Below are 19,339 nucleotides of genomic sequence, written 5' to 3'. Positions count from 1 at the left end.
TGGCTTTGGAGACTTTTTGATTGGCTTATTTGCGTAGGGGACCTGCTCAATTTAAAAAAAAAAAAATCGTGGTGATAGTGTTTCACAAGATAAATATGCACAAATTTTGGTAGTTTAATGTTTTGACAATTTGTACTCGTCTTGATATTGCATATGTTGTTAGTAGATTGAATAAAAACACTCATAATCCTAGTATTGAGCATTGGGTGCAATATCTAAATTATTGAGATATTTAGAGGGGACTTTTGATTTTGGTTTGTCATATTGTGGCTATCATACTGTTTTAGAAGGATATTGTGATGCTAACTAGATCTCTGATACAGATGAGGTGAAGCTCACTAGTGGATATGTGTTTACACTAGCTGGAGGGGCTGTCTCTTGGAAGTCAACCAAGAAGACTTGCATAGTGAGATCTAATATGAAAACAGAGTTAGTGGCCTTAGAGAAGGCTAGGTCTGGAGCTGTATGGCTTAGGAGTATATTAATTGATATGCCTCATTTTACTAACTCTATTGTCTCTGTTTGCTTTCCTTCTGATTGCTAGACTGCCATAATCTGTGCTAAGAGCAAAGTTTATAAATGGAAAAATCGACATATCCAATTGAGGCTAAGGAAACTTATTGATAATGATGTTATGTCATTGGAGTTTGTGAAATGGGAAAAGTCAACATATCCAATTGAGGCTGAGGCAGCTTATTGATAATGATGTTATGTCAATGGAATTTGTGAGGTATGAAAGGAATTTGGCCAATCCTTTGACCAAACCACTAGCAATGAGGCTGATGAGTGAGACATTTAGGGGGATTGGACTGATACCCAAGTTGCGACACTGTGGCTAATGCCTAACCTCTCTCTGATGGGTGATTCCACGCAAGAGGTTAAATGGGTAGAGGTCATTAGTGGTCCATGAGCATTGTCATTTGTTTCGTGTTTTCTGCTATCTCGATAAGGAGATTAGTGATGAGTCCATCCCTATGGTGTGAGACAGTGCTAAGTTGCAGAATTTGGTGAGGATGAGCTTAGGCTCTTAATGGATCCATATCCCTACTTGTTGGGATGGGGTGTATCTGCAAGCACTCTTGATGGATGCCATTGATTAAGTTGCAGATTGTTAGAGGTTGAGCTTTAGGCTCTTAATGGATCCATACTCCCTACTTGTTGGGATGGGGTGTTCTACACGCACTCCTGATGGATGCCACCTATGTGTGAGTGGAAGTTGTGCCGCTTCCTATGAGACTTTTTGGGTAGGTCTCTAGAGCTCTCATGAAACCCAATGGCGCATGGCCTGGATAAGGCGCCAACCCGCTTAAAAACAACCTTGATAAAGAAAGTTATGTGGGTGGTAAGTTTGGTTTACTAATAGCTTGGTTAAAAAAGTTTTAACTGCACCATTGTCTTTTAGTTCCTACTTATTTATCCTATGTATGGTTAAAACCTTCTGGTACCATATTGATGCATGCTCTCTTTAGTTGCGTGCCTTTTCTATTTTGTGTTTGTAACATGTGGGGGATTGTTGGTGTGGGTGTGTGTTCCAAACACTTTTATTCTTATTTATTTTCTAGCCGTTGAAAATTTATGAGTAAAATAGCCGTTGAGCAATTATGAGAAAAATAGCCGTTGGGCTTTTAAGGATTATTAGTAACTAATAACTACAGACTATTATCTTCATAAGTAACCTATAAAATACTCATCATAACACAATTTCTAAAGGAGTCTTTTCACTACTCTATGTTTTAGATACACAATTCTGCTATCTTTCTCTCTTATATCTTTCTCTATAAGAATAGTTGTTCTAAGGAAAGGCAATAGAGGGTTGTTCTTAAACCTTTTGTGAGTGGAAGTGCGTACATCACAAAGGTCGACGCTATAGTCTAATCCTGGGGGGTTGTTTGGCCAAGAGAACCAATCGCACCAAATTTTACTTTGGGTGGCACGAATCAACCTTTAAAGACAACGCTTTTGCAGCGTGATTCTATAGCATTGTGAGATTGTTCTAAATTCGTTTTTTATTTTATGTTCTTGCTAATTATTTGGGATATTATTTTTGTATCAAAAATTGTTTATTCACTAAAATATTTCCAACATAAGTATAATGATATCAATTATTTATCTATAATACATACACTCATAAAACACATATATCTTCACGAAAAAATTTTTATGCTGTAATCATCCGTCTTGTTGTCACCTCCATCATAATCACAATCACTATTGTATAAACTTTTGATAATATCATTAATTTTCTTATTTGGTTATCATAAATATCCAATCCAAATGGAAAGTGGCCGTATGCAAAAATTTTTTTTTTAAAAAATCTGATTTTGATCCCAAAATAACTAAGCTAAAGATTAATTATAATTGAATTTGTTTATGTATCTCAGAGATGTAATAGAACAACACATGCCTTTGGTTCAGAAGCTTCTCACTATGGGAATACTATGGTTTGGATATATCACATCATCCTTACTAAGGTAAATATTTCTATAACTATTTTGACTTAAGGTAATATGCAAGTATCAATGTGATTATAAGGTGTGTCGATGGCTTTCTGCAAGCATTGATGGCCTTTATCAAGGTTTCTATTTTGCAATTTGGCTTTATTTCAAAAGGGAATGAATTCGTTTTGCCTCAAGAAAATGGACTTGTATCCCATCGATGTTATATATTGCTAACAACGCTACATAGGTAAAAGAGTAATAATGAATTAATGATTACTGACGAACTACTTGCATTTACACCTTTACACTAAATCCTAAACTAGGAATAAGATGGTATGATAACAAGTCAGAGACGTCTTGGATATGTGTCATGAGAAGCCCTCCATTTATACGTAGTTATTTCTAGAGCTAATAACCATCACTGAAAGCGATGGGAGTATTTTACTCACTCAATAGCAACCACCTTCCTTTTATCTTCAAATCCTCTATTTGATTGACAAGTAGTTTCAAGTCTTCTATGTTACTGAATAACACGTAGCATAATTGCCAACTTACATGTATAATAATTTCCATAGCATATGATGAAGTCAAATTCGTCAGTTGATAGGTTCGTCCAGATGAAGTCTGACCAAAGACTTTAAATTTCGGCACAAGATCAAAGAATTGTGTTTCTCTTGGGAAGATCACTGGTGTGGTACCAGCCAATGAGCTTCTGATAGTAAAGTCGGATACTAAGAGAGAAAATGATGAAGGATTGATAGAGCTAAGATGTTTGTAAGTACTTTTACTTGAGGGATGATGTATTTATATAGGATTTCGCCTTTCTAGCCGTTGGAGGCTTTCAATAGTGGCTTAAATGCCTTTTTGTAACACCCTGGTAATTTAATGAGGTGATATGAAGATCCCTCCAATGGCCATGTTTTTGTATTCATCTATGTGTAACGGCTCATGCATTAAATGCTCTTTTATGGCACTTTGGTCGTCCAATAGCCTCTGTGGATGGTAGGAATTTCTTGATTCATCAACATATTGTTTGGTCTATATGTGTGAGTAAAGTCACACATTGAAAAATGATAAGAAGAATTAGTGGTTAATATAACATAATTAAGCACATACCCATTGAGCTTAGGCTTTTTGGGTAAAAGTGTATCTTTATATGATATATTAATTACTCAAGGAAGCTTCCCAATGTGTTTATCTCCTCAACGAGTGGTATCAAAGCTCATGGTAGTGTGGGACAATAGAGGCAAGGTTAACGAAGTTCTTTTCATAGTTGGAGCAGCCCACACAAATGATTGTGAAAAAGTCACAACAAATGAGTATTATTGCCAATGAATAACCATCACTGAAAGCGATGGGAGTATTTTACTCACTCAATAGCAACCACCTTCCTTTTATCTTCAAATCCTCTATTTGATTGACAAGTAGTTTCAAGTCTTCTATGTTACTGAATAACACGTAGCATAATTGCCAACTTACATGTATAATAATTTCCATAGCATATGATGAAGTCAAATTCGTCAGTTGATAGGTTCGTCCAGATGAAGTCTGACCAAAGACTTTAAATTTCGGCACAAGATCAAAGAATTGTGTTTCTCTTGGGAAGATCACTGGTGTGGTACCAGCCAATGAGCTTCTGATAGTAAAGTCGGATACTAAGAGAGAAAATGATGAAGGATTGATAGAGCTAAGATGTTTGTAAGTACTTTTACTTGAGGGATGATGTATTTATATAGGATTTCGCCTTTCTAGCCGTTGGAGGCTTTCAATAGTGGCTTAAATGCCTTTTTGTAACACCCTGGTAATTTAATGAGGTGATATGAAGATCCCTCCAATGGCCATGTTTTTGTATTCATCTATGTGTAACGGCTCATGCATTAAATGCTCTTTTATGGCACTTTGGTCGTCCAATAGCCTCTGTGGATGGTAGGAATTTCTTGATTCATCAACATATTGTTTGGTCTATATGTGTGAGTAAAGTCACACATTGAAAAATGATAAGAAGAATTAGTGGTTAATATAACATAATTAAGCACATACCCATTGAGCTTAGGCTTTTTGGGTAAAAGTGTATCTTTATATGATATATTAATTACTCAAGGAAGCTTCCCAATGTGTTTATCTCCTCAACGAGTGGTATCAAAGCTCATGGTAGTGTGGGACAATAGAGGCAAGGTTAACGAAGTTCTTTTCATAGTTGGAGCAGCCCACACAAATGATTGTGAAAAAGTCACAACAAATGAGTATTATTGCCAATGATGCTAGATAATAATAAGGTGCGAGGTTCCCATAGAGAATAAAAGACGCACGGGATTGACATGTGGAAAGTAGAAACTCATAGATAATGCACTAGTGAAGGAAAAGACCCATTAGGCAAGGAGGAGTGAGGAAGACTTGTTTATGACCTACAGAAAGGTCTTAAAGCCCACAAAGAGACAGAGACTCACATGTAAGTGAGAGATTATTGGGTATACACCTGTAAGTAAAGTCCCACATTAAAAAATGATAAGAAGAATAAGTGGTTAATATAAAATAATTAAGCACATACCCATAGGACTTAGTTTTTTTTAGATTTAAGTATGTCTTTATATATTATATTAACTATTCAAAGAAACTCCCGTTTATCACCATCACGATTATGATTTCGTGCGGCTTAATTTGGTTCTCAAGACCACAGTTTCGTCTTGCCTCTTGACCTTGAGACCACAGTTTGGTCTCGACGTTAAGACCAATTTGTTATTATTTTATGATACACACAAAATCCTTTTCCTCAAAGCTGACCAAAAATCTATCATTTTATATATAAACAATGCTACCGTTTCTTTAACAAATAAAATAAAAATAAAAATAAATTGATGCCTATAATTCACCGGGGAAAAAAAGAGAGAGAGACCCATTAATCACTTTCGATCTCAGGGGAGTCACAATGTGTATTATCTACAAATGCAAATAATTTTATGCAAATAATTTCATACATTAGCTTTCTTTCCTAAATCTCTTTTCCTTCCTTTTTCTTTGCTCTGGTGTTGAAGAATTTTCAGAGTTGGAGTCTAGTCCTAAACACTTTAAAAATGCAACTCTAGCAAGCCTGAAATAATGGCAAGGATGTAATAAGTGGGTTGCAGATGACCCTTCCCTTTCTGTAATGTCTTCTCCTCCTCTCACTAATCTTCTACTCGTGCTTGTTGCTATTTCTCCTTTTATAATATTCTCTCCAACCTGTGAATATTTTTACAAACTATTAGCCATCCTCCACAAAAGATATGCATAATTAAACACCCAAATATGAAATTTAAGATGGTTAAAAAAAGGCTTGTTAAGTTTTCTTTTGTGTCTCAATTTTGTTTGTTTATATTTAATGGTCATTCTTTTTTTGTATCAATTTTGTGTCTTTATTTTCGGTGGTCATTTTACTTGCTTTTATGGTACCTAACCACAAACGCAAAGTTGATCCTTCCTGTTTTTTCAAATATAAATATTAAAGAAAGTTATGAGATTAGTTCAGAGACTGAGCACAAAAAGAAGTAAGGTCAAATATGTTCAAGTTATTATGGCCAAGAAAAATTCATGCTAAAGTTATGACTGATTTTTTAGTTTGGCTGAGGGAGAGGGATTTAGTTCAAATTCTTAGATAATATCAACAATACCACCAAACAAATGCGTCCAAATTCTCTATATCACTTTTTGTATACCATTTTATGTTCCACCAACCACTTTTTTTATACCATTTTTTCCAATTTTATATGATTGCTTTTCATTTTAAACTTCAGTTACTCTATAAGGAAAAAAAAAAAAAAAATGGAAGTAGCGATTGGTAGAACATAGAGTGATATACAAAACGTGGTACAGAAAATACACATCTTTAATTAATTTTAATTATTTATTAAAAAAATTATTAGAGACATTTGAGAGGCGTACACATCACATATCCAATACATTAATTTCAGGAATGAGAAATGCTGAAGCTACTAGAGATTGTCCTACAAAATGCCTATCAATTAAAATAGCAAGAATATGGGCATCATTTAAACAACATAATGAATAAATATATTTTTTTAGAGCATAATAAAAATATGTTTAAATTACTTTTTTATGATTAATGACATATCAATTTATAAGGTTATAATAAGTTTTAGTTAGCTCAATGATAAATGCTCTAATGGTGAATAAAAGATCTGGAGTTCAATCTCATCTACACTACCAATTAGTGTATTAGTCTAATAATAAAGAGCATCATTGAAGCAGATATTATAAGTTGAAATTCTCTTAAAAAAAAATTATAAGGTCTAAACAATAAATTTGTAATGTCTCTAGCATTAATCTTTCAAAAAATTTTCAAATTTGACTTGACCCATCTAAACCAAAGTCATGCTCCTTTTTTTCCTCCTAAATGTTCTTCTCCTATTTCCCTTTTTCAATTAAAAAAATTTAAGGAGTCATTTGGCTTCATAAAAACGACAAAAGTTCTAAAAGACCAGGATTTGCTGACTTGGTGCTTTTTGTTTGGCTTTTTCCGCTTTTGTTTTTTCTATCTAGTTTATTTGTTTATGTCAATTTTCTAAAATCTTCTTTTTTAGACATTATTATGACAAATGCTGGTATGAATGGTATGATCATTTATTAATTAATATATAAAAAAAAAAAAAAAAAAAAAAAAAAAAAACTCTTGACCGATTTGGCATATCTTTATTGCATTTTTTTTCTTCAAATGAATGGTAATTGATAAGGTGGGTAGGCCCAGTAGGGTAGATTTCCGTGTTGGCAACGAGACCAATTAGAAATGGGTCATTAGCTGTACACCAAATGTTGAATATTTTAGATACTAAAATAAGAGTAAACATAATGGCAAAATTAAAAAATATATATAAAAAAAAAAAACTCATCTGCAAATTTGGACAAATACACACAATTTTTGAGAATTGAGGAGGATAAGAACAGGTAGAAAGTGAATAGTGATGGCATTGAGGGATAAGATAATTAAAGTATGTCTCCATGAATAAATGAATGAATTAACAAATAAAGCTTAAGCATCATCTTCATTTTTTGAAACAAAAGGAAATGCTTTCACTTTTTTTTTTTAAGAGAAGCTTTACAAATTGAACACACTTACAGTCTTACATGGCTCTATCATAATAAATAAGGACATTATCTTATATTTGTTACTCAATTTTGAACAAAATGGCTAATCTTTTTTTGTCTTGAAAGATACTAGGTCTACAACAATTTTACAATATTTTTACAACAATTCACATGTGTTTAGTTGTTATTGGTTCAAATTTGAAACTAACACAAAAATTACTTTTTTGCCCCAATAATAACAACCAGTAACAACTTGCCACTTAAAATTTGTTGTAAAAATATTGTAAACATGTCATTTCTCTTTTGTCTTATATATTGAATAAGAATCTATTATCAAATTCCTCACCCCAAGCTGTAACAATGAATTAAAAATTAAATTAAAAATAATACCATGCGTTCAATTCAAGGACTCCAACAAAGTAAATTACTTTGGACATTGAACTCACCAAAAAAAAAATTGTAAACTATAGAGTATAGACCAAGTTCCTTAACTTTTTGTTTTGCTTTATAATATGAAACTTCCTATATGATTTTTTTGTTGAGGCAACAAGATTACGAGAATTTGCTAGTTTTGCAACTGAACAATTATTAACAAAGAATTAGCATATGCTGTCATATCCTAAACTTTGGGGTTTTCGACTTCTAATTTTGTGGGTCAGCTTAGCTATCCCTTTTACTCACCTTTTTCCTAGGAGAAAATCGAAACTAAAATAGAAACCGAGACCAATTTCTATCTTTTTGAATCCTAAGGCCCTAGATCATGAGAATTATCAAATTCCTCACCCCAAGCTGTAACAATGAATTAAAAATTAAATTAAAAATAATACCATGCGTTCAATTCAAGGACTCCAACAAAGTAAATTACTTTGGACATTGAACTCACCAAAAAAAAAATGTAAACTATAGAGTATAGACCAAGTTCCTTAACTTTTTGTTTTGCTTTATAATATGAAACTTCCTATATGATTTTTTTGTTGAGGCAACAAGATTACGAGAATTTGCTAGTTTTGCAACTGAACAATTATTAACAAAGAATTAGCATATGCTGTCATATCCTAAACTTTGGGGTTTTCGACTTCTAATTTTGTGGGTCAGCTTAGCTATCCCTTTTACTCACCTTTTTCCTAGGAGAAAATCGAAACTAAAATAGAAACCGAGACCAATTTCTATCTTTTTGAATCCTAAGGCCCTAGATCATGAGCAAATAATTGGGTACGAAGGCACTGTGATGTGTGAATGAGATACTTGAAATAAAGTGGATAAAACTTTTATATATTAGATTAAGAAAGAGGGGTATAGAAATGGGTCCGCATATTGTACCAAATCCATTCAGTATTTGCAACAAAAGTATTCTCAGGAATCTAAATCTTAAAAGATTAGCTGGTACCATACCTAAAGGTCCTAAACTATAAACAGCACAAAATTTTCAGTTTAAAGGAGTGAGCACTAGAATCTAGAATCAAATTTTTAGTGAAGCTGATTTGAACATGTTCTAAGTTGTTTGGTCTTCCAAAATAAGAAATCCAACTGAACTTGATCAAGCAGATATATGATATATCCCAGTCCAATGATCAAAATCTATAATGGGGTCTCCCATAAATAGATAAAATCTAAGGTTGAAGACAATAAATAAAAATCTTATCTTTCCCAACGGTTTCATAACCACCAAAAGCCAAAACGTGTGTATACAGCATACAAATAAGGTAGTTGGTATTTTGGAGTTGGGTATGGTACAACATGGAACAAGAACATGTTTAAGAGAGGCACATCACATAGAAAAGAATGGTAAGGAAATTCATACCTGGGTAGTCTCTAAGCAATTTGTAACAATTGATGTGTTATTGTGCTTTGGAATTGACTTTTCTATCTGGGTTTCATTGGAAACCATTTGGCTGGTAGATGGTGAAGCAGTGGAACTGTAATTATCTGAGCGATCTGAAGCTAAAAGGCTGAAGCCATAGAGGAGAAAAATGAGGAGGATGAGGACTAAGAGTTGGATCCAAATAAGCCAAGGAATTTTGTAGCTTTCTAGTGTAAGTTCATCCCCAAAATCAAACATGTTTTGGGATATATTTCTATGACTTTGGTGAAAGATATTTCTAAGAAAGAGAGAGAGAGAGAGAGAGAGAAGAGAGAGTTGGGATTGAAGAAGAATGGTAGGTATGAAATATGGTTGTTTTGCTTTATTCAGCCCAAAAAAAAACCAAGAAGTAAAAATGGTTGCTTTGCTTAGAGGGAAAAGAGAGAGAGAGAGGGAGAAGGGCGGATAAAGCAAAGGGACGGCGAAGGAACTTGGAAGGGTGGATTGGAATATTTTTATAGAAGAAGTGATGACTTTAAAAAAATATGAACTCTAAAGTGCACACGTCGGATCAAAGTCCACGCGCCAATCTTTGTGCGTGAAACAACAAGAGTCACAGGACCCAAGGAATTTGACTCACTTTTACAATCTATTACATATGCAAAAAAAAATCAGTAACTCAAAAAAAAAAAAATATATATATATATGTAAAAAATAAAAAATAAAAATCTAATACCACAAAAAAATGTACAATTTTTTTCATAATTGTTTATGTAAAAGTGATATATAATCAAAAAAATCTACCATATAAAATAATTATAACAAAATTTGTAATTTTTTATGTGATAAAATTATTCATTTTTATAAAACTTGTAGATCGTGGGAACTGATAAAAAAGAAACAGTAATTCATTGGAATTTATTTTACAAATATTATAAAAAAAAATATCATAATAATTAATAAGTTTTTTTGTTCACTTTAAATCCTAAATTAATTTTCACAATGCCTAAATATTGGCCCACTTAAGCATGTAGTGTGCAGGTTTAGTTAATATCAACAAACCAAATTATGATAAATGATAAATAAATATTAATATTTTGATAAAAAAATATATATAGTTGGAGTAGATAATAGAATTTTTTTCTAAATTAAATCATATTAACACTTAATAAGATACATAGAATTTGAATTGGAGTATAAATTTTAATTTCTTGAAATTTAAGTATAGAATTTTAACTAAAATAAACTATCATAACAATTAGAAAGATAAAGATAAACTAATTTTATATTTTTAGCCACTTGTTGCATAGAGAAATTAGTCATTAGGCACAATTAAGATTCCTAAGAGCCAGTATTAGTAATACCAGTTCAAAGTAAGGTAGCGACTTAAGTAAAAAACTTTTCCATGCTCTCCTTTGTAGCACCCCTTCCGCTCTCACTCACTCATACCTTACCCATATTATCCTATAGTTTTTTTTCCATTAACCCTACCCTATACATCCTCAAAAGCTAAGGAATAGTCAGATTACTTTATAATGGAGGTCTCAGACCTCATAGCTCACACAAAGAACTGCATATGCATAGATGCCTATCTTGAGCTCCCTCCAAACCAATATGACCCAAACAACTCACCATGGGTGCTATTAGGAAAGTTTATAACCTATAAATCTATAGGTATATCCATAATTTTAGAGGTGGTGAATAGAGCTTGGAGACTAGCTTTCCAGATTCGAGTGAGTCGACTAGATAACTATACGTTTATGTTTCACTTCCAGCATGAAGCGGACATGGCTAACGCCTATTGCAGAAGGCCTTGGTCTATCCGAGGTGGGCTCCTAGTGCTAAAGCAATGGAACCCTTCCTCACATGGCAAGAGGTTCCCTTCACAACATCAGCGTTCTAGGTACAAGTGCATGGTCTCCCGAAGTTATGGAGATCTCCAAACAACCTCCGTTTAATCGGTAATAAAGCTGGAAATGTTGTTGAAGTAGACTTAGCTAGAGATGGAGGTGGAACGTGGAAGAGATTCATACACATGCAAATCGAAGTTGAGCTCAATCGACCACTCATACCAAGGATCTTTTTTCCTAGAAACAATCTTCCTCATCTCTGGATTAGCTTAAGATATGAAAAGTTGTTGGACGTGTGCCACCGATGAGGGATTATTGGCCACGAAACTCATGCATGCCAAGGAAAAGCGTTTCTTATCTGGAATCCGTTTGGCCACGAGTTCATTGCCACAGGGCCATGGTTGAAAGCAGAAAATAACACCACACCGGTGGAGTTATTCCACGATCCTGGCTGTCTCGCTTAATCTGTGGCGCTCTCCATGGACAGCTTAAACGAAGCAAAATCTCAAACAGAATTTCCAGCACATCAAGCCACGTCATCAAACCAAGACGAAGCACACACTCCTTGCCTTTGCACTATACCTTAGGAGAGTAGCACTAGTGGGATATTACTGTACTAGACCGCTTGCCAGAAGGAAGGTACACTTATGGGGACTAGCAAGCAACCACTGGCAATCCCACCCACACACATCGTCAATCTTTCCCATACCCCATCCGAGCCTAATCTGAACCCAAAAGCGAACAACCTAACGCCACTATCCACCAACATAGAGGACACAAGCCCACTATTCACCAATATAGATTATTTAAGCCCATTTTTCCCCCTAGGTTTCGGCCCACATATTGTTATCTCAAACCAAACTGGTCTGACTATAACAAAAACATAACCTGAAGATAAGTTTAACCTAATCCAAGATAATGCCCTTTATCTCTAATTGAAGACATCCTAAACTCACTCACTGCAAAATACACCAGAAAACCCGTTTGTACCTTAAACACCTTAAGCCGCTCCACCACAACCCTCCTAAGAAGAAAGCCTTAATCTGAACCCTACACACAAAAGGAAGGTCACACGATAGGAGCTTGAAAACCATAACAAAAGAGTTAGATTGGAAGTTCAGGCCTCCGAAGAGGTTGTTTTCGACCCCGAGGTGAGCCCAATGCCTCTTGAGGAAAGGCAGAAAGGTAAGACTAGCTCATCAAGCCAATGCAATTCAGAACTCCAAGGTGAGCCCTTTATGCCTATCTTTACCCTTTCTGATTCTCCCACCATGACATGCTCTGTTTCTACTTGTTGCTCTGTTTCTACTATTACGGTCGAGGAGGCAGGCCTTATCAAGACCCCAACCTCCCCATGAAGGTCTTAGGCTGGAACTATCACAGCATTTGTAACGCCATGACAGTAAGAGCCCTTAAGGCTCACGTTAAGAGGAATAGCCTTGATATTATTTTTCTTAGTGAAAACAATACTTTTGTACATAGGATGAAGTTAGTATTGAAAGCAATAAAGTTTACTGATATATGTGTTGTTGAGGTCAAACGTATTGCAAGTGGTATTTGTGTGATGTGGAAATCTAGTCTTTCTATTCACCAAGTGGAATATGATAAAAATATCATTGCTCTTTGCGATTGGCTTTTGGTTAGTTTCTACGACCCTCTCTATCCAGCAAAGAAACAAAAAGCTTGGGAGAACCTTATGGCCTTTCTAAATTCTTATCAATGCCCATGGTCTGCATTGGTGATTTCAACTTCACCATAAATGATAAGGAAATTTTCAGGGGGAACAAATGAGGCGAATCATCAACCACCAACTTTTTGAAGGAACTTATCTTTGAGTTTGGTTCAATTGATCTTGGTTTTTCTGGTAACACTTTCACGTGGGCTAGAGGAAAATGGGGTAGTTTTGCTATCAGAAGAAGGCTAGATAGAGCCATTGCTAGTATTTCATGGCGCCTAGCATTTCCAAAAGTTGTAGTAACTCATCTGGGGGCTCTCAAATCGGATCACACCCCTATCCTATTAGATACCAATTTAGAAGATAGTTTTGCCCACAGACCGTTCCAGTTTGAAGCTGCCTGGATAAAAGACAATGGGTGCAACTCCATTGTGGAAAAGGCGTGGAACGAAGAAACTAGAGGATAATCTTTCTTTAAGCTTTACAAAAAGCAAGCCAAAACAAGGGAAGCACTTTGCAAGTGGAACAAAGAAGTGTTCAGGCATTGCCAAGTCAGAATCAACCTATTAATGGACAAGATTTTTGAAGTCCAAAAGAGGCCTCCCTTTGAGAACAATGGAAGAATTGAGGAAGAGCTCCAGATTGAGCTGTCAGAATGGCTTTTTAGAAGTGAAATCCTTTGGAAGAAAAAATCTTGCGAGCTATGGCTAAAGGAAGGAGATAGGAACAGGAAAATTTTCCATCTCTCTACCATCACTAGGAGAAGGCAAAATAATATAGATGCTATCAAAACAGAGGAGAGAAGATGGGTTACTAGCTCAAACCAAATCAGGCATCTATTTTTCTCTTCTTTCAAAAGTTTGTTTGTTGAGGAATATGTGTACTTTCCAAAGCATCTTGACAACATCCTGACAAGTTGCATCACTGAGGAGGAGAACTCCATTTTAAAGAAGGTTCCAACTCGAGAAGATATCAAGGAAACACTGTTCCAAATGCAGAACCTAAAAGCTCCCGGCCCCGATGGCTTCCATGCCTTCTTTTACAAAGTATTCTGGTCCATTGTAGGGGATACAGTAGCAAATGCAATCATATCTTTCTTCACAGACGGATGCTTGCCTAAAGAAGCCAACAATTCATTTCTCGTTCTTATATCGAAAATGACCAACCCAACATCTGTAAACGACTTTCGGCCCATAAGCCTGTGCAATGTTATGTACAAGATCATATCCAAACTACTGGTTGCAAAGTTAAGACCTCTTCTTCATAAGATAATCTCTCCCTGTCAGTCGGCTTTTATATCAGGCAAATGGATTGCAGAAAATCAGGTAGTCGTCCATGAGCTTCTCCACAATTTTAAGACCAAGAAAGTCAAATCTGGTTTTATGGCCATCAAGCTTGACCTTCAGAAAGCATATGACAGATTCAGTTGAAAGTTCATCCATGCTATTCTTACCAACCTCAAGTTCAATTATGTCTTCACCAATTGAATTCTGAATTGCATTTCTTCTATATCCTTTGAAGTGCTAGTAAATGGGGGCAAGTCGGACCAATTCAAACCAAGCAGAGGGCTAAGGCAAGGCGACCCATTGTCGCCTTATTTATTCATTTTGGGTCAGGAAGTTTTATCAAGAATGTTAGATAAGGAGCTTAGAGATGGCAATATTAGTGGTGCTAAACCAAGTATAAGGGGACTTGCCCTAACGCATGTCATGTATGCTAACGACATAGTCCTTTCTCTAAAGCAACAAGAAATGATGCAAAAAGGATTGCTGATTGCTTGAAAAGTATTGTACATGGTTAGAGCAAAGTATTAATAGAGGAAAATCTAGGATTTTCTTTTCAAAGCATATTGGGCCTAATAGCAGACAAGCAATGAGGTAGCAACTTTACATGAAAAGACTCAGAAAAGATGCGGTGTACCTTGGAGCACCAATGTTCTTGTCCAGATCACCCTCTAAAGATTTTAAATTTTTGCAAGACAAGCTGGAAGCAAAATTAACAGGTTGGAGGAGCAAATGTCTTTCCTGGGCGAGTAGATGCATACTCATAAATTTCGTAACCCAAGCAATACCTACTTACACTCTTTCTTCCTTTGATATCCCTATTAAGAATTGTGACAAATTGGACTCGCTCTCTAGAAGGTTTTGGTGGAAACCCAAAGAGAAGGAAGGAAGATTCATTGCCTGGAAATGGTGGAGTAAGCTATGTCAGCCAAAATGCGTAAGCCGTCTCGGCTTCAAAAAAACAAGAGAGGTAAATGAAGCACTTCTAGCCAAGTCAGCCTGGATGGTGGCTTTTGGCAAACAAAGCCTTTGTATGGAAGTATTGCGGTCAAAGTATAAAGTCAAGGAGGATTGGCTTAGAACAAAGCCTAATAAATTTGCCTCTCCTACATGGCGTGCGATAGAAAGAGCAAAGAAGTTTATTGAAAAAGGAGCTTGCTTCCTTTTGGGAGATAGGAAATCCATTAACGTATGGGCTAATCCTTGGGTGCCTTGGATTGAGGATTTTAAGCCGAAGCCAAGGATAGATGACTACCTCCAACTTCCCATTAAGGCACACCATCTCATCGACCATACCTCTAAAGCATGGGATAAAGACATGGTAAAAGAAATCTTTTCACCAGAAGCTGCGCAAGCCATCCTCACAATCCCAATCCCACACCACCCCAGGCAAGATAGGCTCATTTGGTTGCCTGACCCCAAGGGAACCTTTACTGTAAAACCTATTCATCATGTGGCATTTACCCAAGTTCGTGATGGAAGCCTAGTTAACTCCCTTTGGAAGAATTTGTGGAAAGCGAGGCTTTCAGAACATCTAAAAATGTTATTATGGAGGATTGGAGCCAATGTCATTCCCACAAGAGAGAATCTCCAACAAAGAATATAGCATATAGACCCAAGCTACAATCTTTGCAACGCAGAAGTTGAGAGCAGAATCCATCTTTTCTTAAAGTGTCATTTTGCCAGAACTTTTTGGACAATTACAAGTTGGGGCATCAGGATTGATACTGCACCTCTAACCTCAGGCGAGGACATCATAAAGCTGATCATTAACCCACCTAATGCCCCAATACCAGCAAAATGAGCAATGGACTGTAACTCTAAACATTGCACTCATCATTGACAAAATTTGGAATTCTAGAAACCTCAAGTTTTTCCAACAAGAACAAGCCAACTTGCTCAATGCCAGGTGTTGGAAAATTTAGACCCCAGTTGATAGAATTAATAAGTTTTAAACCTAAGTAGTTAATTAGATTTATTATGAATCAAACTTGTTAAACAAACAAACATCAATATCATGTCAAAATCATGCAGCGGAAAAAATAAATAAGACAAGATATGATGACCCAGGAAAACTAATGAAACCAACCAGTTTCACAGTAAAAAACCTAGGGGGAAACTTTCCCGAAAAGCAATCCACTATAGTAAAGAGTGTTAGGTTCTAAATGTTTAGAACAATTGGCAAATCGTGAACACAAACTTGTCTAGATATAGATCTTAGAGTCTATAGGTTTTATTAGACAATGCTCAAGGTGATTCAAGTCAAGATTCAAGAACATACAAGCTGCAGGAAGAAAACTTCATATTCTGCCTGGTTCGATCAATCGAAGAACAGGCTCGATCGATCAAAAATCGTATCTGCAGAAATTTAAGTCGGCCCAAACAGCAGCTTAAGCCCATTAAGGATTAGGGTTTCAGATCTACTTCTCCCACTATATAAAGGAAACCCTAAGCCACATTTTTGAGAGCTTTTAGAGAGAGAGAAGAGAGTGCCTCTTTTGTATCTAGGGTTTTGTACCCAAACCTCTCTAAGTCTTTGTTGCTCATATTGCTGTTTATGTGAATCTCTTGTGAGATCTTTGAGGAGCTTTCCTTCACATAAACTTAGGGTTATCAACATCTTGATGATCATTCAGTTGCAGATTCAAGAACTTAAAGATATACAAGCGGGGGTGCTTGTACGTGATTGAAGAGTCCAAGAAAGAAGGAGTCCGTGGATTCGGAGTTTGCACGTGGTCGTGTCAGTAAGTTCTACTGGTGGGTAGCATTAGAAAGTCAAGCGGGGAGCTTGTAGTCCTTCTGTATGAACTTCGATTCTTTCGCATAGTGGATTCAGGTTTACCTTGAGGATAGCTAGGTCAAATCCTCCCCAGGTTTTTACCGTGTGGTTTCCTGGGTCGTCATATCTTGTGTTCATTTATTTTCCGCTGCTTTATATCTTGATATGATTATTTGATTGCTTTAACCTAGAATTGCATAATTTGACTAAGTAACAACTTGGCTAATTAATCTAGGCTAACCAATCTGGTTGTTTTAAGGGGTCTAAATTTCCAACAAAGAGAAGTTTCAGATCTAGTACAAAACCTTTGTCCCGAGACTCTACAATCCCCGTAGATGAACTCACAGCAGAAACCTTCTACCGCTTCAGAACCTCTGAACTCTTCAGTATATGAATGCCACCCTTTTTATTGTTGCACGGATCCCAGTACGTGACTAACTCCTTTGCACGAATCCCAGTACGTGACTCACTCACCAACTTGAAGAAGATTTTGGTTGCAAAGTTCTTCACTTCATCAACAATGAAGATTAAGAAGCACTTGGTTACAAAACCCAAAGGCGCAAAGACGCAGTAACTTCTTTTAGAGAGAATAAGGCATCGATCACCTTTTGCATATGTTCTCCTTGTATTCTCTTATGTGACGGCCTCTAAAATAAGCCTTATACAGGTCTAGCATTGTGAGAAAAGAAACCCTACACAAATACATAAGCCTGGCCCAAAAACAGAAATCTGAATTCCCGTAACCTCGACAGATAGTAGCTATCAAGGAGGTGTCGAGAAGGTGTCGAGATTTAATGAATCTTGACAGATAGCAGCTATCGAGGAGGTGTCGAGAAGGTGTCGAGGAGACAGAAACTTTCTCGATCAATCGAGAAGCTATCGAGAAGCTATCGAGATTGTGATAAGCATCAGCTGAAGATCTTGACAGATAGCCAGGTGTCGAAGAGCTATCGAAAAGCTATCGAGCTATCTATCCGCAGGTGTCGAGATATCTGTCCAGCTTTATTGAACACCTTTTCTTCACTTGTTTCTTGGTCCAATCTTCATGGCTTTAATACTAGACTTGAACAACATGTTTCTTCAAGTATTAAACACAACTTAGATCTACCCAAATACAAGTAAAGTGCGTTTTGTCAAAGGATTAGCCAACTACATAAAATATTCCTTAACAATCTCCCCTTTTGGGCAATCCGTGACAAAACCACAACAAACAAATGAACATATGAGAGAAGTTATAAATCACTCAACTCATACTCACTTGTTTAATACAATAAAAATCTATCCTAACACAAACTCTTGAAAAACTTTGCAAGAAGAGAGTTTTATGGCAAGTAGACTTTGACAACCTATATTTTTGAAACACTTTAAACAAAACTCATCAAGGCATCTTAGTGTGAAACAGAAATAATAGATTGCATACAAGTATAAGAAACATGTGTATGAAGAAAGAAAAGAAACAACACATGTAAAGGTAGGTGAAGAAGACATACATCATCATATCATATAACAAAGATAAGCACAATGTATGTAAACATGGTCACAAGACCCAAGGTACAAGAAGAAGGAAGTAAACACTCCCCCTAACAAGATGAAACACATCTCCCCCTTACAAAGGAATGTATTTCTCCCCCTAACATGTTGAATCTTAAAAAGAAACCACATATTCTCCACAAATTCTCCCCCTTTTTGTCATGATTGACAAAGGGTATAACAAGCTAGAAAGCTTCACCTGAGAAACATAAAGATGATCAAGGATGATCAATGGGGCACAAAGAAATCCATATAAATGCATGAATGTAATGAAACGAAGATGCTATGGATGACAAGATAATAGAAGGATGTAAAACATGTGAAAAACAAGAAAAATGTTAAGCACATAGATCCCAAAACACACACACACACTAAACAAGTCTAACCAATTTTATATTTCAAAAACAAGTCAAGACAGTTTAGTGAGCATACATTAGCACATGTAAAACACTTGTGATGGCCAAATCACATTGTACCTGCACATGTATCAAAAGTAGCAAAAAATATTGCGTATTGTGTGTGAAAAATATCTCAAGATTGCATATGTGTATACATGTTATGACAATCTGAGATATGAGAAAAATAACTTTAACTCACACACAGTCATAACTGTTTGATAGGGACTATCATCTTCGAGGTACATCCTATAACTCTTACATCTCCTAGAAAACACGCTTGCAATCATATTTAAAGCATTTTTTTTTAATCTTTTTGCCTTTTTTATTTTTCTTTGCATATTTTCTTTTAAGCATATCATGCATGGGCATAAAAAGAGAGAAAAGAAATACCCAAGATCTTAAGCATTTGACATCGTATTTTTGCTATGCCGAAGCATACAGATGTCTTTGACACTGCACTTTTGCTATGTCGAAGCATACAGGTGTCTATGACACTACACTTTTGC

General features: G+C 35.8%; 1 protein-coding gene across 1 annotated transcript; it reads right to left on the bottom strand.

Annotated features, from left to right (window-relative positions):
* Positions 1 to 5,215: 5,215 nt before the first annotated feature.
* Positions 5,216 to 9,810, bottom strand: LOC112010673 (uncharacterized). Its single transcript, XM_024043020.2, has 2 exons — positions 9,319 to 9,810; positions 5,216 to 5,657 (listed from the first exon to the last, which is right to left on the bottom strand). The coding sequence occupies exons 1-2, from the start codon at positions 9,574 to 9,576 to the stop codon at positions 5,415 to 5,417; spliced, it is 501 nt and encodes a 166-aa protein (XP_023898788.1). The 5' UTR covers positions 9,577 to 9,810; the 3' UTR covers positions 5,216 to 5,414.
* Positions 9,811 to 19,339: the final 9,529 nt, after the last annotated feature.

Source organism: Quercus suber, unplaced genomic scaffold (assembly GCF_002906115.3).
Source record: "Quercus suber isolate HL8 unplaced genomic scaffold, Cork oak 2.0 scaffold_322, whole genome shotgun sequence".
Classification (NCBI taxonomy): Eukaryota; Viridiplantae; Streptophyta; class Magnoliopsida; order Fagales; family Fagaceae; genus Quercus; species Quercus suber.
This window is presented reverse-complemented; position numbering and strand designations above follow the sequence as displayed.

What these genes read in the sequence shown, in the direction of transcription:
- LOC112010673 (XM_024043020.2), bottom strand. Translation starts at nt 9,576, where the DNA reads ATGTTTGATTTTGGGGATGAACTTACACTAGAAAGCTACAAAATTCCT. An exon ending in ATTGCTTAGAGACTACCCAG is followed by an intron (nt 5,658 to 9,318) that starts GTATGAATTTCC and finishes AAATATTCACAG; the next exon opens with GTTGGAGAGAATATTATAAA.